Source organism: Trichosurus vulpecula, chromosome 1 (genome assembly GCF_011100635.1).
Source record: "Trichosurus vulpecula isolate mTriVul1 chromosome 1, mTriVul1.pri, whole genome shotgun sequence".
In the NCBI taxonomy this organism is placed as follows: domain Eukaryota; kingdom Metazoa; phylum Chordata; class Mammalia; order Diprotodontia; family Phalangeridae; genus Trichosurus; species Trichosurus vulpecula.
The window spans coordinates 34,099,609-34,126,235 of record NC_050573.1 but is presented as its reverse complement, the minus strand read 5'-3'; the positions used below and the strand labels follow the sequence as shown (position 1 = coordinate 34,126,235).

Here is a 26,627-nt window from a genome sequence, read left to right as displayed (position 1 = left end):
ACATGTGACATGCAAATCTCCCCCTCTATGGTGAGTCATCTAAGTAATTGGTCTGTACCTGACCCAATGTAATTGTGCAGTTTGGGAATTATGGGAAAAACTTTATTGTAATTGTTTGGACTCAGCCTTGTGTGGCTGGGATACTGAACTACTTCTTGTATTTGTTTGAACTTAGCCCTGCGTGGCTGGGACCTATGTTGTGTTTCTTTTCTTAATCATCAAATTACATGTGTTCTGGGAACCCCGTGTGAGGAGTGGACATCTGGGCCTATAGGAGACCTTGCCCTGTGGTTCCAAGAGCCTGAGAGGGACAGCACCGGATGCGGATGGCTTTCTCATGGGATCCGGAACCAGAACCTGAGCAAAGACCTGCTTTTTTTCCCTTCTGAGTCCTTGTGTTCTCAAGACTGTTTTCCTGAATTTTTACTATGTTCCCTCTGCTTACTTACAATTAGTTTACAATTTCTGCCCATCCCTGGGGATGTCCAAATACAGAAAAGGGAAAACCCAACTCCACCTAGATAGGGATTTTAGAACTTCACCCCTGTGGAAGACAGAGTTTTTTCCATACCTTTAATTTAGGCGAAACTTTCAGTTTGCCTTTGACCAAAAAGGGGGAAATGTGGAATGTTTTATACCATTTTTTAAAATTTCTGGTGTGCAGTACCCGGGGAGGCTCCTTGGACTCTCCTTGAGTCTTCCAACTGGGTCTGGCCTTCCCCTGGGGCCAACGACCTAGCATTGTCATTGGGCCAGAATCTCTGCCTGAGCCTTACCTTTTATTGTCACTATCAAAATGCATGCCTTCCCCAGGCTCACCCCTGCTTAGCGTTTTGGTTGGCCTCCTAATTTTATCGCTATGCCCCATCAGGTCGTTCCTTTTTTTTCAAGGATTTGAAATCCCCATGGAAGAAAGTGAGGAATGTAATACAAGGAAAATTAGGAACCCCTGAGAAACCCCTAGCTACTGACAAGCACCCCCAGAAAGAATGGACTCAGATATCTTTGGCATTTAGCAAACCCCCTGGGACTCCATGACTCCACCAAGGAATGTCAATAGATAGGACCATCCCACTGAAGGATAACCTGGCAGACTCTTTCTAGCAGATATCCCTGGGGTTCCGTGACTCCACCAAGGAATGTAAATGAGATTATCCCACTAGTACGATAACCTGACTAAATTTTTTGATCAGCCAGGACCTTTGTTCCTGTTTCCCTGCCCTGTACCCCCACATATCCTATATAAGCCAAGCCATCACCCCAACACAGGGCAATTGATTTGTGGTGCAGTACCCCAATGGCCGCCGGCTAATAAATTCTCCACTTAAAACTTATACTCTGTGGTGTGTCTCGCTCGCTTCTGGTACAACAATACAAGATGCCCATTCAAGGAGCAGGCTTGTGTATTACATATACAAAACCTAATATGTACATGTTATCTTCCCTAATAGATTGTAAACTCCTTGAAGGCAAGGCCTACTTCTTTTTGTCTTTGCTTCTGCAATGCCTAACAACATCTAACACACAGTAGGTGCTTAATAAATGCTTGACTGACTACTGGGAGACTGGAATTAATTCCAATGCTTTCTCTCTTTAATTATTTCCAATTTATCCTCCTAATTTGCTTTGTATCATTTGTTTGCATCCAGTCTCTCCTATTAAATTGTAAACTCCTTGAGGGCAAGAACAGTCTTTTGCCTTTTTGTAATCCCAAAGCTCAGCACAAGGCCTGGCACATAGTAGGTGCTTAATAAATGTATACTGAATTGACTGAAGGAGGCTTTTTTCTATTGGGTGGATCCACTCCCAACTTCCTACATATGAGATAAAGAATCAACTTTTCCCAAAAGGGAAAGGACAGCTTGGATAGAAAGAAGATACAAACACAGGTTTCTTCACAAAGGCCATTTATTTCAGCCCTCAGGAATTCCCACCCTCCATTCCCAGCCTTCTCAGGTCCCCCCTCTAGGTCCTGACCTGTTCCCAGAAGGCACTTCTTGTTTTGTGCTTCCCTGAAGGCCCTGGGCTGGGTCTCTCAGTGAGGGGGCCTGGGACCATCTATGGGGATGACCCTGCCCCAAACCAGCTCCCACTCCCCCACAGAGCATAGTGCTTCAGACCCACCATAAGCTTTCTCTCTAGTCAAGGAAGACGGATGAAGACTGAACCTGTGCAGGGAACTCCTGGGTGAGGAAACCCTCTCCCGATGCATGGTAGCACCTCCTGAGCAACTTAGCTCTAGAGAGTTGTCTGGACTAGAACTGGGAGGTTTAATAATCTGACCAGCATCACACAAGCAGTATGGAGATATATGTCAGAGATGGGACTTGAACCCAGATCTTCCTGGCTGGGAGGCTGGCTCTCTTCTCATGATGACTATGAAAAGTTTGGAAACCCTCAGCCACACCCCAGGACTTGGAAAGGAGGCTGGGTTGGGCTTGGGACCTGTTGAGTTTTCTAAGCCACCCTCCTGGAGCTCAGAGCTCGGACTAGACAGACCCTGCCTTCTTCACCCACGACCTAAACAGACCAAGGGTCGAACCCCTTCATTCTGTAGCATAGGAAGGCACCCTGAGAGTCAGGACACCTGGGTTGTGCTCTCCACTCTAATATTCGCCTGGAATTCTAAGTCTAATCTACAGCAAGATGGGACTTTACCAGCAAGCTATTCTCACCCTTTAATGTTCAATTAAGGAAACTGAGGAAAATGAAGTTACCGGATTTATCCAAGCTCACACAGCTAAAGAGCTTCAGCAATCAGATCTAAACCCAAGTCCTGTGTCCCCAGATCTAGAGCATGGGCATGGCAAGTCATTCTCTGGCCTCAGTGACTCATCTGTAATGGAGGTTCATATCTGACCTGCCTCAAAAGCCACCTGTAGTTACTTTAGACAGTTAGAGGGGTGAGAGTGTAACCCCTGCTCCCCCACTGTTCCAGCCCTGGCAAGGGCCTGTGAGAGAGAGGAAAAACGAATTGGGGGGTGGGGGGAGGCTTTCAGTCATTCTACTTCCCAGTAGATGCCCCCTCCAGGAATGGCTTCTTTAAGAAGATCCAGCCCCAATATTCCTTTGCAAATCCAATCACCATGCACGGACCAGAGAAAGAAGACATCCCACAAATCACAAAGTGCCTGGGAAAGCCCTAAGTTCTTTAAAAAAAAAAAATTACCCCAAGCCCCACTCCATACCCACCGGGCCAGCAGTGAAATGGTAGAGAGCCAGGCAGAAACTTGGCCTTGAAGGCCTCTGCAGGCAAGCCTGGAATGGGGACAAACAGGTCCCTCTCCATTCGCCCCACAGCCTCTCCCTCTCTGTCCCAATAGGAGACCCACCCACCAGCACACTTATCCACACAAGAAACACGTCACATACTAAGAACTAGAAACATGTCATTAAGTCACGGGAGAGGCAGCATCCAGCATCTTATGGGGACCTTATTCTCAAACCCTGGGCCAGGGGGGTTGTCACACTACCACCTCTTGAATGTCAAGCTAGGTATCACAGAGAAATCCTGAGTTCAAATCCTACCTCAGACACTTAGCCATGTGACCCTGGGAACATCACTTCATCGTTGTCTGCTTCAGTTTCCTCTTCCGTAAAATGAGGGCGTTGGAGGTGATGGCCTCTAAGGAGGCCATTCCAGTTCATCCAATGACAAACAAGCTACCAAGAAGACACCCCCACCCCTGAACTCCATGGCTCTGGGAACAATGGCTGGGATGGGAGCTGGAAGGGGCCAAAACCACCTGCCTACGTACCTGACCAAGAATCCTCCCATGACATACCCAACAAACGATTGTCTGACCTCTCCTTGAAGTCTGCCAGTGGTAGAGAACTGCCCAGCTCCAAGCATACATTCCAAGAAAGGGCAGCCCAGAAAGCCAGTGTTTACTCATGACACAGTTATAAATCTTGAATTTTTTTTTTTGGATGGACTAGACTTGAAATTTCATTGATGAGGGCTATCCTTCCACCACTGCAGCTCCTAAGTCTTAGAAAGTTGTCCCAAGTCCCGGTCCCCCAGGGCTTCCTGGCTCCCCCATCCCCCTAGCCATGATGCCTCCTGAGGGCAATTTTGAATTAGACTCCTGCAATTTTCCAGATGGAGAAGGTATTAAACATAAATGAACCCCAGGCAGCAAAGAAACAGCAAGCTCCCGGGGGTCAGGAATTGTCCTGCTCCTGTAGCCTCAAAACCAAGACCAGTGGTGGGCACAGAGTAGGTGCCCTGTTAGTGACTGAGGATTGTTTGACTGGCAGCAGGATGTGGGTGAGGCAAGCCTTGGATCTGGTGGCAGGATGCTCAGGATGGAACCCTCGCATCCGACCAATGCAGGACCCAGCACCATCCTTTGGCAAACGCGGGGGCTGGGCCAGGCCAGCTGGTGACCAAGGTTCCTAGCAGCTGTAAGAGCTCAGGGTTCTGCCTGGGCATTCTTTCAGAGGACTGGAAGGGGAGGCAGAAGCAATGAGACCACCAGGGTCTGAAGAAGAGTAGGATTTTTGTGGGGGATGATGGGCTCAGGACCCATGACTTGGTCAGTATGGGTAACTCCCAGTGTGGAAATGCCCCCTAGCCCTGGATGTCTGTGACACGGAGTCAAAGGATTACCTGAAGGCACTGAAGAAGTTAAGGGACTTGTTGGTGTGTGAGGATTTGAATTCAGGCCTTTCTGGCTCCCAAGGCCAGGTCCACCCCCCTCCACATTAGATCACACACGGCTTCTCCAGGGAGGGCTGAAGAAACAGAAATCCTTTTGCATAGTTGAAAGAATTGTGCTCTTGAGTCAGGGAGCAGAGTTCCCCCTCCCCAGGGACCCCACACTGTTACGGCCCAGCTCAGGATGCCGGCACATCCCTAGACACTCACAGTGCCCTCTCACTGGCCTTAGATCTGAAAAAAAAAACCAGCTTTAACAGAACGGGCACAGAATGACCACGGGCCTGGAAGTCAGGAGACCAGGAATCATTATCCTGTCTCTGCTACTCATGACCTTGGGCCAGGGGCACAACGGAGTAAGAGGGTGGGGGGTTTGGCTGCAGAGCCCACCTCAAGACACCTGTTAGCTGTGCAACCCTGGTGAGCCAGGCCATCGCTACAGGCCTCAGTTTCCTCATCTGTAAATAGGGTCAGACAATAGCACCCACCTCACAGGGTGGTCGTGAGGATCAGACAATAATGGATATAAGCACTTAGCAAAGTTAAGTCCTTATAGAAACATCAGCTAACAAGGACTACGGCCCTGACACATGTAAAACGAGGAGCTCAGGCTAGGGGATGTCAAAGGTTTCTTCTAGCTCTGATCATTTCTCCTCTCTGAGCCTCAGTTTTCATATCAGTAAAATGGGCTGAGGGAGGAGCCCAGAGACAGAACTATTTTCATACTGGGAGAGGATGGGAGGTAGCCCATTTAGAGAGGTCACAACAACTCCCCAGATGACCTGAGGAGCAGGTGCAAGTTGCTATCTGTGTGGGTGAAGGGAGCATGTACCCACCAAGGACGTCCCAGATTCCTGACATACTGGAGGGTGGGCATAGTAAACCTGGCCCCTTGGGGAGTGGTGAGGAGAAGGAAGGATGCTTTGTAAACGATGATGCACTCGATACGGAGAGGACACACACGCGCAGAGACACAGACACATACACTGTACCGTTTGAGTGGGGTCCCGGGCACATGACCTCCCTCCCCGCTTCCCCTACTGTAGAAGGAGGCCACCCAGGAGAGGCCCCAGGCCCGATGCCAGCCCGGTTCTAGAGTCGGCCACAAACCACATACAAAGCCCGACCCTCCTTCACTCCGGACTGAGTGGCTGGGCAAGGTCTGGGCTGGGTGGCTGACCCAGACAGCCACCCTGCCCTGACAGGGCCGGTCCTGCAGGCTCCTGCCTGTACTCAGATGCCCGCTGTCCAGTGCCAGGATCAGCAGTCAATGGGCCAAGTGTGAGTCAGAGGGGAAAAAGAGATGTTTCCATCTGGAAGACCATGAGCTGAGGCCTCCCAGATGGACCCTCCCTGGGAGCCTCAGGTCAGGGACTTTCCAGCAAAGGAGATTTTTTTTCCCCTATATGGACCATGAGTCTGGATGAGCCAATGTTTTCCAGCCCCATGTCCCCAAGTTTTCCACAGGCTGGGTTACAGCTGGCCTCGGCTCTCCAGCCACTCACGCCTCAGGGCCAGAATCTCCTGGCCATACCAGTCATGAAGCTGAGAGAAGGTGGTGGCGCATGGGGTGAAAGGAGTCTCAGGGACCAGCAAGGGGATGGGGCTGTTGCCCAGGGAGGGCTTCCGACGGGGTGGGAGTGGGGGGGGCCTCGGGGCCCCCTCGTGGCTCGTCCTGGGGAGGGTCCCATTGGGTAAGCTGGGTAACTCCTGACTCCATACGGCACAGCCGTTCTCCTTGGGGCCACTCGAGGGCAGCGAGCGTTCCCGCCGTGGGGGGACCAGGGGCTCAGTCTTCCGCCTGCCCCCCGACCGCATCTGTTCCAGCTGCTGCTCCAGCTCGCGCACGACCAGCCTCATGTAGTCAAAGCTGGCACGGGAAAGGGCCTTGACCCAAGCCTCCATGGCTGGCTGGCTGTCAGCCGCCAGGATGTACGTGCGCGAGCGAGCACCGGCAAAGCGGATGGCAAAAGCGAACTCCTCGGCGGCCTCGCACAGCTCTACTGTACAGCCCTCCAAGATGATGACGCCCACAGGCTCACGGCTGTCACGGTCCTCAAAGTAGAAGAGCATGTTCCCTTTAAGCACAAACCAACGTCTGTGGTAGGCCGTGTGGCGCTCACCCTTCTTGTATAGGAAGCCCGTGTTGTCCGCTGGTGAGTCACAGGTGGCATAGAAGGCCAGGCTCCGCTCGTTCAGCTTCATGGTGGCCAAGCACCTGAGGGGGAGAGAAGAAGAGGAGAAAAAAGAGTCTCCAAGATCTGCAAAATGTGGGAGCGGTGCGGCCAGTCTGCTGAGATTTGAGATCAGCTCTGGGTTGGCCAAGTCAAATCAGGTCAAGTCAACAAGCATTTATTAAGTGCCTACTATGTGCCAGGCACAGACCCTGGGGGATAACTCTCTGGACCACCATAACTCTTGAAGACCATTGGCCAAGTTCTGGGCGGGGGGAGGGCATCTACATTCAAAGGGACAGCCCAGAGGGACAAACTGGAGGATCCTTGAGGCATGAAGACAACTGTTCCCATGCCCATCTGGCCTAAAGTTCTGCAAAGCGTCTACTGAGCTCTCACTATGTGCCAGGCACTGTGCCAAGCCCTGGGGAGAGCAAGAAAGGCAAAAAATGACTGATGGATTAGCCCCATTTTGCAGGATGAGAAAACCCACCAACCTGTCCCACCCCAAGGCGGCCTAACTGCCTCTTTGTAACCCAGAGGATCAGAGATTTAGAGCCGGAAGGCTCAGAGGCCATCTAGTCCAGACTTCTTATTTTTACAGATGAATTCACTGAGGCACAGAGCAGTTAAGTGGCTCCCAAGGTCACACAGGTAGTAAGTGGTAGAGCCAGGATTTGAACCCAGGTATTCTGTCTCTAAATCTAGTGTTCTTTCCGCTGACTCCCAAGACAGGGAACACCCTTTATGTTATATTCCCCCCTTTTCCAGGGCAATAGATAGAACACCGGGCCTGGAATCAGGAAGACTCATCTTCCTGATTCCAAATCCAGCCTCAGATACTTCCTAGCTAGGTGACTCTGGGCGAGTCACTTAGCCCTGTTTGCCTCAGTTTCCTCATCTGTAAAATGAGCTGGAGAAGGAAATGGCAAACCACTCTAGTATCTCTGCCAAGCCACAAAGACTCAACAACAACCCCTTTTTCCAACCCCACAAGAAACTCTAGAAAGTTGGGGAAGGGACCCTTCATGTAAGCTGATGAGCAGCAAAGCTTGGTCCTGTGGGTCAGACCAGGATGCAGCTATTCTTGGAAACTCAGGAATTCCCAGGATCTGCTGATGGAGCTGACTCACATGGCAAGCCAACCTTGTGGCCAGACCCATTTCCTGCCTGACCACAGACAGGGACATAAAGACAAGTTGACTTATCTCCAATGTTGCCCAGGGAAGGGCAGAGGCCCAAGGTCACCAGAAAAGCCTGTGACAGAGCCAAGGGATCCAGGAGAAGGGGCAGCCCCTGCCCTGTCTCTCCTTCCCAGGGATGCTCTGCCAGCACCCTCTGTTCCTGGCAAAGGTCTCCTGGGGCAAAGCCACTTGTCCCCAGTGGCTGCCTGCCCTCATCAGAGCCCACCAGCTTGTCAACCAGGTGGCTTTCTCCTTCCCTACTCACCTGAGACACATATACCTTAGCCCTGGGCATTCATCTGGAGGAAAGAGAAGGCAAAGGGAGCCTTTCAATATGAGTGGTGGAAACCTCCTTCTACCCACCCAGGAAAGGAAAGGGGAGGGAGGCAGGGGGCACAGCACAGCTCTCAGAGCTAAATTAAACACACCCTGGGCCAGGCCCCTCTCTTATCACTTATGGTGCCCCTCCCCTTCAGTACCCATCTCTCCCTGGAGGGGACTGGCCCAATTCTAGACTTAAGAGAAGCCAAAGCCAGAATTCTGCCGACTCTTTCTAAAGAGGCCATTTCAGCTCCCACCCCCAGGCCCACAATGCACTCCTTCCTCACCTGGGCCCAAAGCTCAGCTCAAGCATCCCTCAAAGGCAAGGACCTTCCAGATGACCCTCCACCCCAACCCCCTCCAGATACCAGGGCTTCCCCATAAAATTACCTCGGTGGTACAGCACTGTTTTCTGCCTTACACATTTACTGAGCTAAATGACCCTGGGCAAGCCATTTAAATTCTGGGCTTCCCTCAGTTTTCTCATCTTTAAAAAGGGGATAACAGTACCCCATATCCCAGGGTTATTATAAGGATCAAATGAGTTAATACATGTTAAGCATTTAGATAGAAATCTATAATAAATAATGTAACAGTATAATGTAATGTCATAAATATATAATAGAACAGAATGAATCTATAATATGATGTAATATAATATAAAATATACAAATATACAATATAATGTAACATAATACAATATGTAATGTAATACAACATATGAATATTATAATATTCATATTAAACGCTTTATTTACATTTTTAAAATTAATTTAATTACACACAAATATTCATAATAAAAATGAATACTATATAATAATGTAATATAATATTAATATAACAAATGTGTATAATGTACAATAAATATGCAACATAATGTAATGTATAACATAATAAATAGATGATATTATATAATACATGTGTGATATAATATATTTGTATGATAAATGTATAACAATATGGTATACTATAATAAACATAATATTTGGACTAATATGATATATAATAAATATAATAACAGGATGCAATATATAATAAATATGTAATGCTGGGATATAACATAATAGAATAAATATAACAGAATATACTAAAGTGTTCAATAAATGCTGGCTACCGTTATTGTGCAAACACTTAGAGGTGTACCTGTCTCATTTCCCTTGATGGAATGTGAGCTCCCTGAAGGTAACTACTGTTTCTCTTTTTTCTTGTAGCCCCAGCTCCTGGCCCAGAGCTTGGCAAATAGTTGGTGCCTAATAAATGTTCACTGAAGGATCCATAGTGTGGGTCTCCACCACATCTTTCATGGAACCTCCCAGATGTGGCCCCCCTCCCCCAAAGGCTCTTCCTCTGCTCCCAGAGTGGAGTTTCCTGCTCTTCTCCTCTCTAGCCTGCATCATATCGACTTGAATATAAAACTGCTCTCGCCGGATGAGACTAAAAGTTCATTAAATCTAACCCATCCCTCCAACAATGTGTTGACAATGCAGCCTATCTCTGTAACATTCCCCCCCTCCCCATGGGAAGCTCGGGTGGCTCTCCAATACCACCATGATCCAATCTATAATAACTCCTTGGCCCTTACCGCCCTTCCTCACTTTCCCGGTCTTGTTACTACACATAATTCTGCTCTGTGCATGCTCTAAGACACAGGGCCTTAATGCTGGTCCTCAAACAGGACACGCCATCTCTCAGCTCTGGGAATTCTTTCCAGCCATCCCCCATGCCTGGGATGCTCTCACTCCTCCTCTCTTCCTCCTGCCTCCCCCACCCCCAGCTTCCTTTAAGACTTACTCCAGGACCCTCCCAATGTGAGCACCTTCCTCCTGGTCTTCCTTTTACATCTTCTACACCTTGTATGTACTCATTGTCCTGCTCTCCCTCCCATTAGGATGGACCTTCCTGGAAGGCCCAGACAATGTTTCCGCCTTCCTCTGTATCCCTGACTTAGCAGAGCCTGACTCATAGTAAGCATCCTTGTTAACTGACAAGTCATCCAGTCTCTCCTAGAACTCACAGCCTCCAGAAGCCTCCCAATTAGATTATGTTTGGTTTAAGCACACATTCCAAAAAAAGGAGGCTCCCAGGTCCAGCCAGGAAACCAGGGCTTTGAAAGGACTAAGCACTTAAAAAATGACCACTCCCTCAAGACCCTTCAATGGCTCACTATTGCCTCTCCAAAAAAATGCATCCTCCGAGGGGCAGAGCTAAGATGACAATGAAAGCAGGGACTCACTTGAATTCCCCCCAACACTCTCCAAATACCTGTAAAAAGTGACTCGAGACAAATTCTAGAGCAGCAGAACCCATGAAATGACAGAGTGAAACAAATTTCCAGCCCAAAACAACCTAGATGATCGCAGGAAAGGTCTGTTGTACCGGGCTGGGAGAGTAGCACAGTCCAGCATGGGCCATACTGGCACAGGATTGCCCCAGCAAACCTGAAGCAGACCCTAGGGAAATGAATCATTGGCAGCTGTGGTGGTTTCCAGACTTCTCAACCCACAAATGCCAAAGACAATTTAGCAGGTCAGTGGGAAAGGTCTGTCAGACCTGGGTGAGAGCGGAGCACAGACAGCCCCAGGCCAGGATGGGAGGGCATGGGGGCAAAAGCAGTGTCTGCTTCCAGACCTCTCAGCCCATAGATCGTAAGGAGACTGAACAACTGGTCAGAAGGAGATTACAGGAGTCTCTTTGCTGGTGCTGAGGCAGTACTCTGTTGCTTTGCCCAGACCTGGATCTGGGTCCCAGTCCTAGGTGGTAGTCCTGGGGCGAGGAAGAGCACTGGTGTAGCACAGCTTGTGGCAGTAGTGGAGAGGGAGCCCTCCTCACAGTTCCAAGGCAGAGAAGAGTGCTTGTGGTCACTCACAGATCAGAGCACAGGTCAGGAAAGGAGTGAACACATCTTCTTTGATCATACCACCTTGGAAGAACTGAAAACTTAAGAAGTATCTCTGAAAGCAGCTGCACAAAACCCCTGAAGCTTAGAACAGTGCTCCCTCCACACAGAAGCAGAGTCCTACCTTAACAAAAAGTTAAAAAGTCAAATAACTGGCTGGGAAAATGAGCAAACAGTGGGAAAAAAAATCTCAGACTATAGAATCTTACTTTGATGACAAGAAAGATCAAAACATACACTCAGAAGAAGACCACAAAGTCAATACTCTTACATCCAAAGCCTCCATGAAAAATATGAATTGGTCTCAGGCCATGGAAGAGTCCAAAAAGATTTTAAAAATCAAGTGAGAGCAGTAGAGGAAAAATTGGGAAGAGAAATGAGAGTGATGCAAGAAAATCATGAAAAATGAGTCAACAGCTTGCTAAAGGAGACCCAAAAAAATACTGAAGAAAATAACACCTTAAAAAATAGACTAACCCAAACAGCAAAAGAAGTCCAAAAAGTCAACGAGGAGAAGAATGCCTTTAAAAGCAGAATCAGCCAAATGGAAAAGGAGTCCAAAAGCTCAATGAAGAAAATAATTCCCCAGGGCAGGTAGGTGGCACAGTGAATAAAGCACTGGCCCTGGAGGACCAGTCAAATCTGGACTCAGACATTTGACACTTACTAGCTGGGTGACCCTGGGTAAGTCACTTAACCCAATTGCCTTGCCTTCCCCACTCCAAAAAGAAATAATAATAATTCCTTAAAAACTAGAATGGAACAAATGGAAGCTAATGACTCTATGACAAATCAAGAAATTATAACACAAAACCAAAAGAATGAAAAAATAGAAGAGAACATGAAATATCTCACTGGAAAAAACAACTAACCTGGAAAATAGATCCAGGAGAGATAATTTTTAAATTATTGTACTACCTGAAAGCCATGATCAAAAAAAGAACTGAGACATCATTTTTCAGGAAATTATCAAGGAAAACTGCCCTGATACTCTAGGATCTGAGGGTAAAATAAAATTTAAAGAATCCACCAATCACCTCCTGAAAGAAATCCCACAAAGAAAACTCTTACGAATATCATAGTGAAATTCCAGAGTTTTCAGGTCAAGGAGAAAATATTGCAAGTAGCTAGAAAGAAACAATTCAAGTATTGTAGAAACACAATCAGGATAACACAAGATTTAGCAGCTTCTACATTAAAGGATCAGAGGGCTTGGAATGATATTCCACAGGTAAAAGGAGCTAGGATTAAAACCAAGAATCACCTACCCAACAAAACTGAGTGTAATCAATGAGGGGGAAAAACTGACATTCAGTGATGTAGAGGAATTTAATGCATTCTTGAGAAGCCAGAGCTAAGGGAAAAACTGACTTTCAAATACAAGACTCAAGAGAAGCGTGAAAAGGTAAGCATGAAAGAGAAATCATAAAGGACTTATTAAAGTTGAACTGTTTACATTCCTACATGGAAAGATGATATTTGTAACTCATGAGACCTTTCTCATTACTACAGTAGTTGGAGAGAATATATATAGATAGAGGTCACAGTGTGAAAGAGGAATGTAGTGGTAGAAAGAGAAAGGGAGAGGTAGCATGGGGTAAATTATCTCACATAAAAGAGTCAAGAAAAAGCTTTTACAGTGGAGGGGAAGGGGGGGAGGTGATAGGGATTGAGTGAACCTTACTCTCATCGGATTCGTCTTAAGGAGGGAATAACATACACAGTCAATTGGGTATGGAAATATATCTTACCCTACAGAAAAGTAAGGGGGAAGGGGCTAAATGGGGGATAATCAAAGGGAGGGTAGACTGGAGGAGGGGGTAATCAGAAGCAAACACTTTTGAGGAAGGATAGAATCAAAGAAGACAGATTAAACAGGGGGTGGGACAGGATGGAGGGAAATATCGTTAGTCTTTCACAACATGACTATTATGAAAGTGTTTTGTATGACTACACATGTACAACCTATATCAAATTGCTTGCCCTCTCAATGGGGTGGGGGGAAGGAAGGGAGAAATTTGGAACTCAAAGTTTTAAAAAATGAATGTTAAAAATTGTTTTACATGCAACTGGGAAATCAGATACACAGGCAATGGGGTATAGAAATCTAGCTTACCCTACAGGAAAATAGAAGGGGAAAGGGATAAAAGAAGGGGAGGGGGGTGACAGAAGGGAGGACAGATTGGGGGAAGGAGTAATCAGAATGCATATCGTCATGGGGTGAGGGGAGGGGAGAGATGGGGGGAGAAAATGTGGAGCTCAAAATCTTATGGAAGTGAATGTTGAAAACTAAATTAAATAAATAAATTGGAAAAAAATGCAACCTCCTCTGCTTGGCATCTAAATCGCTTCACAATCTGGTTCCAGCACGCCTTTATGAGCTGATTTCTCCTCACTTTCCTCCAAACTCAACTGTTCTAGCAACACCAGCCTCCTTCCAATTCTTGGAACCTGGCCTTCCTTCCCCTTCAGGACCTTGCCCTCATTCCTAAGATGCTTGCCCACCTCATCCCTATCTCTTAGAATCTGTGGCAGTCAGTCATCAAGCATTTATTAAGCACCTACCCCTGTGTACTACTGTGCCAAGCACAGCAAAGTTAGTCCCTGCTCTCAGTAATGGGGGGTGGAGGGGCTAACATACAAACCACAGACGTGTGTGATAAGCTGAAGATAATTGTGGAGAGAAGAGGGATCAGGAAAGGCTGGTGGTGGGCTTTTAGCTGGGACTTGAAGGAAGCTAGAAAAGCCTAGAGACAGAGATGGGGGAAGGGGCATCCCAAGCATGGAGGATAGCCAGAGAGAATGCCCAGAGGAGCATCTTGTCTGAGGAACAAGAGGGCCCCTGCCCATAAGACACTTAATCAAGAAGACAGATATGGCACAACACAGATAAGTGTAGTATACAACATTCCACGGAAAAAATATCAGAGAGAACAAAGAATCATGGGAGGTATGGAGAAAGAAAGTGGCTCCCAATCAGGTAGATCTAAGAAAGCTGTCAAGAGGTGGTAGCCTTTTGCAGAGGTCTTTTTTTTTAAGGCAAGTGACTTTCCTAGTTTATTTCAGATGGGGCCAGGGTCCCAACACTTCTGGGTTAGAAGAAAAGGTTGGACAGGCAGGGTGACAAAAGGTTAAAGAAGACCTGGAATGCCAACCAAAAGAATTTGAATTTTACTTTGGAGACAAGAGGGGCCCACTGAAGATCTTGAAGCAGAGGAATCATAGGAACTGAATTAGGTTACTCTGGCAAGGTGGCACATGAGGGATAGACTGGAGGTGCTATATAGCAGAGGTGTAGAGACCTGGAAAAAGGTTGTTACAATAATCTAATTTTTAAAAATCTTTTCATTTTAAAAATTAGTCTAATTGGATGGTAACAAAAGCCTGGACTAGGGGTGTGGCAGTGAGGTGAGAGAGAAGGGGATAGATCCAAGGAATGTTGTGAAAACCAGACATCGATGAGACCTGAGCATCTTTAGCCATGTCCCACCACAAACCCTTGCCCACAGACCTAGGCTCTGGGAATGGAGATGGGGATATCACAAGACCTAAGCACTCAACAGGACTCAATCATCTTCTCCATGTTGGCCTCTTCAAAGGTCTGGAAAACTCCTGGAGAGGAGACGAATGTGGTACAGGGGATAGAACACTGGGCTCTGGAGTCAAGAGGTCTCAGATTCAAATCCTGCCTCAAACCACTTACTATCTGTATGACTTTGTATAAGTCTCTCTTTCTGCCTCTAAAATGAGGAGGTCAGACTTGATGGCCACTGAGATCCCTTCGGTTCTGACTAGGATTCCTATGACTCCCTCCCCATCAGAAGAAAGACCCCAGTGGGGTTTCAGGGACCTTTCAAATGTGTGGCCTCTAGACACCAACATGAGGCCCTGGAGGCAGCCATCAGCATGCAGAGAAGGAAAAAAGCTTGAACAAGACTCAAGGAAGAGAGGAAGCAATTCCCAGCCCTTCATTAAGGAAGAAGGATCCTTGTTCTGCAGAAGAGGGAGCTTATAGGTATGGGACCCTGCATATAGTCATGCTTGGCTAATGAATTACGGACTTTTGCAGAACTGGGTTTTTTTTTTTTCTCTTTTTGATTGCTTCTTATATGAGAGACAGTGTGGCAGAGACAAAAGACAGCCAGCCAGGAACCCTTGGCACATGTTATCTGGGTGAGCCTTACCCTCCCGGTTCTCTGGGTGAGAAGGGGGTGTCCAACATTAGCAGAAAGAGCTTCCTCGCCTGAGAGCTCCCCAGAGCATCTCCTATTTCCTATTCTTTGTTGTGAGGGAAGGCACTCTGAAGTAGGGAAAGGGAGGGAGATATCAAGAAATGTAGGTGATATAAAAACAAAAGACATAGAAAAAAATTAAAAGCAAGTAAACTAGGGTCAGAAACTTAGCCCCAAAAGAGGCCTCAGAATCCAAACCCCTCATTTGACAGCTGATGACAGAAAATTAAGCCCAGAGGGGGAGCTATTAGCCCAAGTTCACACAGCAACAAAGCAGGATATTGAACCAAGGCCCTTTGGCCTTCAAATCCAACAACACTCTTTCCTCAGCTCCAGCTGACCTTACCCACAACTGAGATGGAGAACAGAAGCCAAAACCACAAAAGAAGGAGATTATATTGGCTCTCTTCCGAAGGCTTTGAAACTGAAGAGTCCTTGGAGGTGGGACAAGAAATCCCCCAAAAAATAACCGAGAGGGAAATACTGGAGGGGGTGGGAATAGCTCAAGGCATGGGTTTCCTCTCTCTGTTCCATCCAAAGACAACCTTGCCTTTTACTCCCCTGAGAAGTCAGAAGCTGTTCTGAGTCCCCTCCTCTAACTTAATTCTACCAGTCAGAACCCAAAGCATCTTCTTTTGTTCCAGACTCCTACAAAGAAGTGGCCCACCCCCTGGCCAAGGCTAGCCCTCTACTTATGTCCTTGATCCCTGGCCCTCCCAATCCCTCTGCAAGGCTGTCTTCTTCTCTTCTTCTGCCTTTTAGCATCTTTCCTTATATACTGGATGCCTATAAGCACACTCAGGTCCTCCTATCCTCCAACAACAAATACAACAAAACCACCCTTTATTTGATTCCACACACCCTCACCAGTGATTTTCTCTCTCTCTCTCTGTCTCTCTCTCTCTCTCTCTCTCTCTCTCTCTCTCTCTCTCTCTCTCTCTCTCTCCCTCCCCATCCCTCTTTCTTTCTCTCTCCGCCCCCCGACCCTGCTTTTTTGCACTACTGACCAGCCCTTCCTTCTAGACATTCTCTCCTTCCCCCTTGGATTTTAGGAAATTGCTTCTCCTGCTTCTCAATTCTGTTGCTAACAGAGTGAGGAAGAAGGGAGAGCTGAAGGTCGGGGTGTGAGCCTGGGTGACTGCAGGCACAGTCCTTCACCCCCACAGCCAAACCCGCCTCCTCTCTCACAATCTTTTCCTTCTCCTCACTCGTGTGGTTCCTGTCCTCTGGTCCAAGCTTTCCTTGCCCTTCTCCCAGACCAATGCAATAGCCTCCTAATCAGCCTCCCTACTTCCAGGGCCTCATTCTCTCTCTTCTCCAACCCATACTCCTCATAGCTGACAAAATAATCGTCCTAAAGCCCAGGTCTGACCACGGATGGCCCCAGGATACAATCTAAACTGTACAGTTAGGATCAAAGGATTTAGAGTTAGAAGGGGCCTTGGAGAGCATTGACTCCATTCCACAACTGATGAAACTGAAAGCTCAGAGAGGTGGTTTAACCTACTTTAGGTCACACAGCTAGATGGCTCAGTGGATAGAACCCTGGTCCTGGAATCAAGAAGATCTGAGTTCAGATCCAGTCACAGACACTTACTAGTGGTATGACCCTGGGCAAGTCACTTCACCCTGTTTGCCTTCATCCACTAGAGGAGGAAATAGAAAACCACTCCAGTATCTTTGCCAAGAAAACCACATTGGACAGTATGGCCCAAGGGGTCACAAAGAGTCAGACACAACTGAACAACTAAATAACAAGGTCATGAAGCTGGTGTCAAGAGACTATATTTGAAGCCAACTCTTCTGACTCCAAATTCATCACACCCTTCAAAATTCAGCTCCAGCTCCGAGTTTTCTAGATTCGTTTCCCATTATTTCCCATCACACATTCTATGTTCCAAGCAAACTGCCTGTTCCCCAAACTTGGGGTTCCGTCTCCCACTTCCTTGTCTTTGAACCAGCTGTGCCCAGTGCCTGGAATCCACACTCCTTCTTCATCTCTGCTTCTCAGAATCCTTGGCCTCCTTCAAGGCTCAATTCAGGCACCACCTTCCAGTGCACCTTCTAAGGCAAGTCGGCCTCCAATCCTAGTAACTAATTTCACTACGGATACCGATCATATTCCTTTCACTGATCTGTGTATAATTTATATTCCCCAGTCAACTTTCAGCTCCCCGGGAGTAGGGAATATTTTGTTTGTCCTGTCTTAGTATCCATTATGCCTGGCCCCAGATATTATATATTAAAGGCCTATTCTATATATATATTATATATTAAAATATATATTAAAGGCCCATTCTATATATTAGATAATATATTATATATTAAAATATATATTAAAGGCCTATTCTATATATAAATCTATAAAAAGGTCATTCTCAATCTCTACTGGCTCCTTCCCTGAGGCCTACAAACATGTACCCATCTCCCCAATCCTGGAAAAACCCTCTCTTGACCCTCCTATCCTCAATAACCATCATCCTGCATCTCTTCTGCCCTTTGTAGCTAAACTCATTGAGAAGGCCGTCTACAATGGGTGCCTCCATGCTCCTTCCTCTCCTTCTCTCTATGTTCTGGCTTCTGACCTTATCATTCCACCAAAACCGCTCTCTCCAAAGTTACTGGTGATCTCTTAGAGGCCAAATCCAATGACCTTTTCTCAATCCTTATTCTCCTTGCCCTCTCTGCAGCCTTGAGCACTGCCAGTCACTCTCTCCTCCTGGATGAGCTCTTGTCTAGGTTTTCAGGCCAGCGGCTCTCCTGGCTCTCCTCCTACCTCTGACCTCTCCTGGGTCCTCCTCTCACCATAGGTGTCTATCCTGGCCCCTCTTCTCTTCTCTCTCTATACTGCCTTCACTTGGTGATCTCATTGGCTCCCCAAGGATTATTTGCCTTAATGCCAATCATTCTCAGGTCTGCCGATCCCAACTCTATCCCTCTTGCTGACCTCCAATCTTTCGTCTCCAGATATCTCAAGCAGGATGTCCGGCAGACATCTGAAAATCAGTAGCCCAAAACAGAACTCCTCATCTTTTTCTCCTAACCTCCCCGGCCCCAACAACCCCACCCCCTTCCCTACATAGTACTGTAGAGGGCAGCACCCTCCTCCCAGTCCCCCAGGCTCCCCCCACAGGAGTCATCCTGGATTCCTCACTCCCACCCTCCCCATATTCAAGCTGTTGCCAAGGAACCTCTGATTTCACCTCTGCAACATCTCTAGAATGCTCCCCCTTTTCTCCTATGATGCTGCCCCCCCACCCTGGTGCAGACCCTCATCACCTCGCATGGCACGTTATCACAACGGCTGCTGGGGGGGGCCGTCTGCCTGCCTCAGGTCTCCCCCATTCCAATCCTTCCTCCATTCAGCACTAAAGTGATTTTCCTAAAGCACAGGTCTAACCGTGTCACCCCCCCCCCACACTCAATAAACTCCAGTGGCTCCCTATGGCCTCCAGGATCAAAAATAAATCCTCTGTTTGTCATTTAAAGCCCTTCATAACCTGGCCCCTCCTGCCTTTCCAGTCTCATTATACTTCTTTCTTTTTTTTTTTTTGAGGAGGGAAGGCAAGGCAATTGAGGTTAAGTGACTTGCCCAAGGTCACACAGCTAGCCTCTGAGGCCTAATTTGAACACAGGTCCTCCTGACTCCAGGGCCAGTGCTCTGACTGCGCCACCTAGCAGCTCCCAGTCTCATTACACTTCACTCCCTACCACGCCCTCTTCCATCCAGTGACCCTGGCCTCCTGGCTGTTCCACAAACAAGACCCTCCATCTCTCGGCTCTGGGCTTTCTCTCTGGCTGGGGGACCTCATGCCTGTAACCCTCTCCCTACTCTGCTCCAACGACTCACCTCTCTGGCTTCCTTTAAGTACCGACCAAAATCCTACCTCCTCCAGGAAGACTTCCCAGCCCCTCTTCATTCTAGGGCTGTCCCTGGCTTGATCACTTCCTATTTATCCTGTATATAGTGCACTTGTATATTTGGGTTTGCATGAGTGTTGTCTCCCCCGTTACACTGTAAGCTTCTTGAGGGCAGGGACTGTCTTCCGCCTCTTTTGGTATCTCCAGTGCTCAGCACAGTGCCTCATATACAGTAGGCACTTAATAAATGTTAACTAATTGATTGACTTGAAGATGATTTAGGCCCTCTCTAATTCTTCAGCCCTGTCATAGGGTACCTATGCTATGCCAGGAAAGTCCCCTCCCCTCTCTGGGCCTCAGCAACCTCATTTCTAAGGTCTCCATCAGGTCCCTCTGGCTCTAAACCTATGAGCCCATGGAATCTTTTCTTTTCCCAGTTAGAACAATAAAGGGGGCTATGGGGCCAGCCAGGGGCCCGTGGCAGGCCTGGTCAACAACTCCAGAGAAGGGAGAAGAGACCACGGTGGGACTCGGAAAGACCCAAATCATCTCCACCTCCAGGCAGGCCTCCTGGGAGGGAGAAACACTGCTCCCCAGGCATCAGGGGACCCTCAGGGAAGCTGCTGGGCTGCACCCCAACTTCCTGGGCTTCCCTTTACTCCCCCTCAGCAGAGGCAAAGTGGCAATGCTAGAAAAGAGGTCAGAAAAGCATCAGGAGGTCTGGGCTCAGATCCCACTTCAGCCATATACTAGCTTTCTGAGCCTCAGGTACTTCATCGATAAAATGGGAACAAGTATATCTGTATCACCTACCTCGTAGGGTGTCTTATTAATTAACTCTTTATAGAAATGTCTGCTGAATGACTGATGGGGGGAGGGAAGAGAGTGTCATCCCTGCCACTGACGGGGCTGAGGCTGGTGGATCGCTCGAGCTTGGGAGTTCAGAGCCATGGTTCCACTAAAGCTGAGAAGGTGTCCTCACTTAGGCTGGTCCAATGTGGGGAGCCCCCAGAAGGAGGGCAGGGTCACCAGGCTACCTCAGGAGGGGTGAACTGGTCCTGGTCAGAAATATGGAGCAGGTTAAAGCTTCCATGCCGATCACTGCTGGGAGCAAGGCCACGATTGGTGTGGACAAGATAGGGACAGCCAATCTCAAAATAAAAAAAAACCACCAAAAGATGCTAACATGATGATCAACCACAATTTCAGAGAACCAGAAGATGATGAAGCATGTGACCCACCTCCTGACTGAGAGATAACCAACCCGGGGTGCGGAGAGACACGTACGCTTTTAGACGTGGACCATGCAGGAATTTGTTTTGCTTGATTATACATATTTTTTGGGCAGCATGGAAACAGGAAAACTTGAATTCAAATCTGGCCCAAAACATTTACTGGCTGTGTGACCCTGGGCAAGTCACTTAACCCTGGCTGCCTCAGTTTCCTCATCTGTAAAATGAGCTGGAGAAGGAAACAGCAAACCATTCCAGAATCTTTGCCAAGAAAACCCAAATGGGGTCATGGAGAGTCAGAGAGGATTGAAACAAATGAACAATGATTGTTAAATTGAATTTAAAAAAAAAAGAGGATAGGGAAGACTTTGAGACATAGCTTTCTAGCTCAGCTCAAAGGGAAGCTGGATTTCAGAGGGCCCACAATTGAAAATAGATTGCTCCCCAATCCTCCCTCCATGGCTCACACTCCATGGTTAGCCATTATTTTTAGCAAGTCACTGTGTTCCCACAGAAACCATGGGGCCACAGAATTCAAAACCAGGCCAGTTACTCACCAACCAGGGGAACTGAAGGAGGAGTCAAGGTCCAGGGGGAGGCCAATGGCAGAGAGCCAAGAAACACTATCGGGTCAGCATCCAGCCCAACACTCCTCCAACATGAAGAGGGGTCCCATGACCCTGCCCCAGGACCAGGCAGGATGCTGAGAACCACTCAGCCAACACTTCCAGGCTCGTATGGCTCAATTACTGCCCTAGCCACATTTGTATGAAGACAAAATCAATCAGCAGGTATTGGTGAAGCACCTACTATGTGCCAGGCACTGAGAACCAAGAAAGATCTCGTTTCCAACCTGCCTCTGACACTAGCTGTCATTTAACTTTTCAGAGTCTCTGTCTTCTCTATAAAATGGGAATAAACCTTCGGAGGGCAAGTGGTCTGTAGCTGAACTCTTACTGGCTATGACCAAGAGCTCTGGAGCTACAAGGGACCTCAGAGGCCATATAGTTCAACCCTCTCATTTTTCACACGGGGAAATTGAGGCCCAGAGGGGTAAAGAGATTTACTCAGGATCACAAAGGTCAGAGGTGGGATTTGAACCCAGGTCCTCTGACTCTAGGGTCAAAGTACCATGATGCCAATTCATTCTCTATCTATTCCAGGGAGGTCGTGTCAGAAACTTCATTTTTTTTCCCTTCTCCCCTTTTGGATGAGATAAAACTTGAGGACAATTTGAAGTACAGAAAATAAAAATGGGGGAAATAAAGGCCCCCTCCCCGAGCCCCACCCCCAGTTCCCTGCCCCCTAAGTGAGGCTGGGGGTCTTAGATGCATCTCTGAAGGTTTCACAAACCGTGGTGGGCTTGGAAAGGTGAGCTGTCATGACTGTAATCAGGTCACAATAAAAAAAATTCCCCTAACGGGGGTCAAAATAGATGGGCCCTAAAGTTTCCTGGAGCCCTGAATCTGTGACCCCAGGATGGTGGGCCAGGTCTGCCTAACAGCCATAAAGGCTCCTCCAGACATAACTAGGGGAGTGTTTGCCTCACACCGAAAGCAGTGACTGCGACTGTTTTCCCGGTGACTTCGAGACACCTCCACGTTCTTTCACCTGGTTAAACAAAAACACCAACCAGCTTTATATTTGTATAAGGCCTAACTCTCGGTGTGACCCTGGTCAAGTCACCTAATCTGTGGGCCTATGTTTTGTCCTATGTGAAATGAATGGATTCACCTTAAGAACATCTGAGTTCTCTTCCAGCCACATATCACCATGACTAGTATTTCTATATAGCTTTAAGGCTGAGAAGCCCTCTGCAAATACCGTCTGCTTTATCCTCACAACTCTGGGAGGTAGGAGCTAATATTACACCCATTTCTCAAGTAAGGAAAATGAGGGTGAGAGAATTTACAGTCAGCCAGCTAGTAATAAAAATAACTGCTAACATCTATAAAGGGTTTACTATAGGCTAGGCCCAGTGCAAAGCACTTTACAAATACTATCTTACAACAATCCTAGGATGGTGATGCTAGTATTGTCCTGGTTTTACAAGTAAGGAAACTGAGGCAAACAGTGGTTAGGTGACTTGTCCAGGATCATCTTTTTTAAAAAGTCTGTGGTGAAATCTGAACTCAGGTCTTCCTGACTCCAGGCGCTCCAAGCACTCTGCACACTATGGTGCCCCCTAGCAGCCTAAGATCGATGATCAGACAATGCCATCTGAGCTCCATGATGCCCCATGAGCTAAGTTTTGGTCCTGACCGATGATTTCATGCAGGTGGGGAGCTCCCCTCCTCCATCTCTCTAACACACACACACACACACACACACACACACACACACACACACACACACACAGCCTCCCCACCTGAAGCCAATAGAAGATCAGGATCTTGTATGTGCATATCATCTCCCTATTAGAATGGAAGCTTCCTGAGCACAGGGACTGGTTTCGCATTCTGTTTGTAGCCCCAGAACTTAGCATAGCTCCTGGCATACAGTGAGCACTTAATAAATGCCTGCCGACTAATGGACTGGGCACAAACTGACCAGTAACTGACAGTCTATTTTATAGAGTGGCCCAGGGCACTGAAAGTGCCTGAGCCTGCAGTCGGGAAGGCCCAGATTCAAATCCAGTCTCAGACACCTACTAGCTGTGTGACCCTAGGACAGACGATTTAACCTCTGCCTGTCTCAGTTTCCTCATCTCTAAAATGGGGACAATTACAGCACCTACCTCCCAGAGTATGGGATAACATTTGTAAAGCACTTTGTAAACCTTAAAGTAGCATATAAATCCTTGCTGTTACTATTAATTATTATTAACAATAATTATTAATAATAATTATAATTAGGGCATCTAGATGGTACAGTGGATACAGCAAGTGGTCCTGGAGGACCTGAGTTCCAAACCAACCTCAGATACCTACTAGCTGTGTGACCTTTGGCAAGTCACTTAACCTCAATTGCCTCCTACGACCACTGCCAACAAATAAATTATAATAACCTAAAGTCACCCAATCAGTGTGGATCAGGGGCAAGACTTAAGCCTCATGTCTGCCTAAATCCATAGCCAGCCCATGCTGTCTCATGAGGCAAGCAGGAGAAGGAGATAATTAATATTCTCCCCATTTTACAGCTAAGGAAATGGAATAATTTGCCCGAAGTCACATAATTAGTCGGTGGCACAATTTAATGCCTAGATCTCCATATTTCTTATTCTATCTTTACAAAGAATGGGAATAACGTGTCAGAGTCAGGAAGAAAAGCAAGCTTGCTGGGGCAGGAGGTTTGGTGGCAAGAAGATACACTAAGAGGCCCCATCTGTCATCCAATATTTTCCAAGAAGTCCAGACCTCTCCTTACTCAGTACTCACTTATTCATCAGCCACCCTAGCCAGACGAGGCAAAGATCACAGAGAATCACGTCCCCAGATTGCTAAGATTCTTAGAGATCAGTTCATCGAACCAACTCTATGTTCTAGGAAAAGAAACAAAATCTTAAAGAATTCAAGTATAATGTCATACCCTAAATGCCCAGATCAATCCATCAGTCAAACATTTGTTAAGTATCTACTATGTGCCAGGCCCTGTGCGAAGCCCTGGGGATACAGAAAGAGAAAAAAGACAGCCCCTGCCCTCAAGGTGCTCACAATCTAACCCGATCTAATCTGAAGCCAAATCTCCTAAATTTACCAGGCACTCATTTTTCCCTTTTGCTTTAAACACAGAAGCACCTTTTACCTGGGAAATCCCATGTCCCTCCAATTCCTGCATCAGGGATTTTCCATGTGGATAGCGCTCATTCTAATCTTCAATTTCCCTCTAACATCCGAGTGTGTCTATGCTGGGGTGCTCAACTCTCCCAAGAGGATGATTGATTTCAAGCTGGAAGGGACCTCAGAGGGTATTTGGTCAAACCCCACAGGAGCCAACTGAGGCCTAGAACCCTTAGGTCTCACACAAGGGGAAGTGACAAAGCTACTATGACTCCAAATGCATGGCTCATTCCATAAGGTTTCCATCACCTACACACAGTGGTTCTTAAACTTTTCAGCCCCAAAGTGGCCCTTCTACTCCTAAAATTTTATGTATGTGTATATATATTTACAGTTACTAAAAATCTTGGTATTTTTATGAAAATAGTTTGAACTTTGAAAACCCCCTGAAAAGGTCTCTAGAACACCAAGGACCCTGGACCACACTTTGAGAACCACTAATCTAGGCCAATCTCATTTGACAAATGGGGAAATTAAGGTTCAAAGAGTGACTTCGGACTTGCCCAGGAAATGACTAGCCCAAAGTGACATAGCTTGTAAGTGGCAGGCAGTCAGTCAACAAGCATTTAAGTGCCTACTATGCGCCAGGTAGTGGGCAAATTGCTGAGAGACAGAGAAAGGCAAAAGACATGCAAACATGTTTGAGAACGTGCAAACTATGGACCAAGTAGACAGGATCGACTGGAGATAATTAACAGAGAAGAGGCCCTTTGAATCTAGATCTTCTGACTCCAAATCCAGAACTCTTTACACTACACTATACCTATGTAGGAAGTGGGACCACAGTATCTGGCATCCCCAGGAACTTCCCAGTGGCCCGGTACCTGTGCCTTGTACAGGCTCTGCACCTGGCCTGCCGGGAGGTTACCAAGAGCCTCATTTTTCCAGGCCACGGAAGAGGAATCTGGCCTGGCACACCAGCCTGGAATTTGGGGACTCTCCAAAGTTGGAAGGAGCCTTCCTAGCCGATCCAGTACGATAATCATACATCAGTTCGGCAGCTTTGGGGATTTTTTTTCCCTCGTTCTTCGTCCCGAGGGAGAGCGGAAGGCAACAGACTTGCAAGGCTCTAGCACCCAAGGCTCCCCAAACAAAAGAGGGGTGTGTTTGTGTGTACACCTGGGCTCCAATGGGCACAAGGGTCTGCCCCTCAATACTGAGCTCAGAAAACTTTCTCGCTCCCTCTTAACATCTGGGTGGCCCCTGACCTCGCTCATTCGAACTGTCAGGCCTGCAGGTGTCATCTCAAACGGAAAGCAGCCCTGCGGTGCGTGGCCGTGACGGGGGAGGTCCTCCGATGGTCCAGGAGACCACCCGGGCTGCCCGGGCCCGGGGACCCTGGGCAATGTTTACCTTCTAAACTTCCCCGCCCGGGCTGGGAGGTCGAGCTCTCCGGGGCTACGGGCTGGGGAATCGGTCCTGCATACCCGTCCTGGGGCCCGGGGTGCCAGGAGCTCAGCTGGAGGTGGCCGGGCCCGGGGTCCTGTCCCGTCCCCAGCTCTTACCTGGCAGGCAGCTCTCAACTAGGGCGGCAGCACGGGGCGTCCCGATCGCGCTGGGGCCGGGACTGGGAACGGGGCTGGGACTAGGGCTGCGGGCGGGACCCGGGCCAGGACTGGGGCTGGGGCCGGCCCGGGGGGCTCAGCCATGCCCCGGAGCGAGCTCGTGGGCACCCTTCGCTTGGCCGCGGCTCCGGCCCCCGGCACGGACGAACGCGCGGACCGACGATCGCTTTGTTTGCCCGGCTCGGGTTCGGTGGCAGCAGCGCAGCCCTACCCCCTCCGCAACCGTGGCCGCTCCGCCCCGCGCCCTGCTCGGGAGGGAGGGGTAGTCCGGACAGACCCGCGGGCTCGCCCCTTTAACCCTTACCTGCCCGGCCGGCCCCGAGAGCCCAGAGAGCCTCCCTGGGGACTCCGCCCCTCTCCGCCCCTCCTCCGGGGAAATGGGGAGGGGGCTTTCCGCTCTTAAAGAGACCCCATCCCAGGAAGCCCTTTGGACCCGTAGTACAGAGAGCCCCGCCTGCACCCGACGGTCTGCATGGACCTTTAACAAAGAGGCCCCGAGTGCTGCAATGGAACCGTCCCTGCGCATCCGAGTCCTGCCCCGCCACGGGCTCGCCCCTCCTGTGACCGAGCCCTAGGGTCGAGTTCCACTCCCTGCTCCTCTCTTCGATACACTAGCCATGTGACTTTGGGAAAGTCGCTCATTTCCGGCTTCAGTGAAATGGACTCAATTGCCTCGGAGCCCTGGCTTGCAATGCTAAATTTGACCACCCGCGTGATCGTGGC

General features: G+C 48.2%; 1 protein-coding gene across 1 annotated transcript; it reads right to left on the bottom strand.

Annotated features, from left to right (window-relative positions):
* Positions 1-1,896: 1,896 nt before the first annotated feature.
* On the bottom strand, positions 1,897-26,150 carry PHETA1 (PH domain containing endocytic trafficking adaptor 1). Its single transcript, XM_036746534.1, has 2 exons — positions 25,845-26,150; positions 1,897-6,878 (listed from the first exon to the last, which is right to left on the bottom strand). The coding sequence occupies exon 2, from the start codon at positions 6,863-6,865 to the stop codon at positions 6,134-6,136; it is 732 nt and encodes a 243-aa protein (XP_036602429.1). The 5' UTR covers positions 6,866-6,878; positions 25,845-26,150; the 3' UTR covers positions 1,897-6,133.
* Between the last annotated feature and the right edge of the window lie 477 nt (positions 26,151-26,627).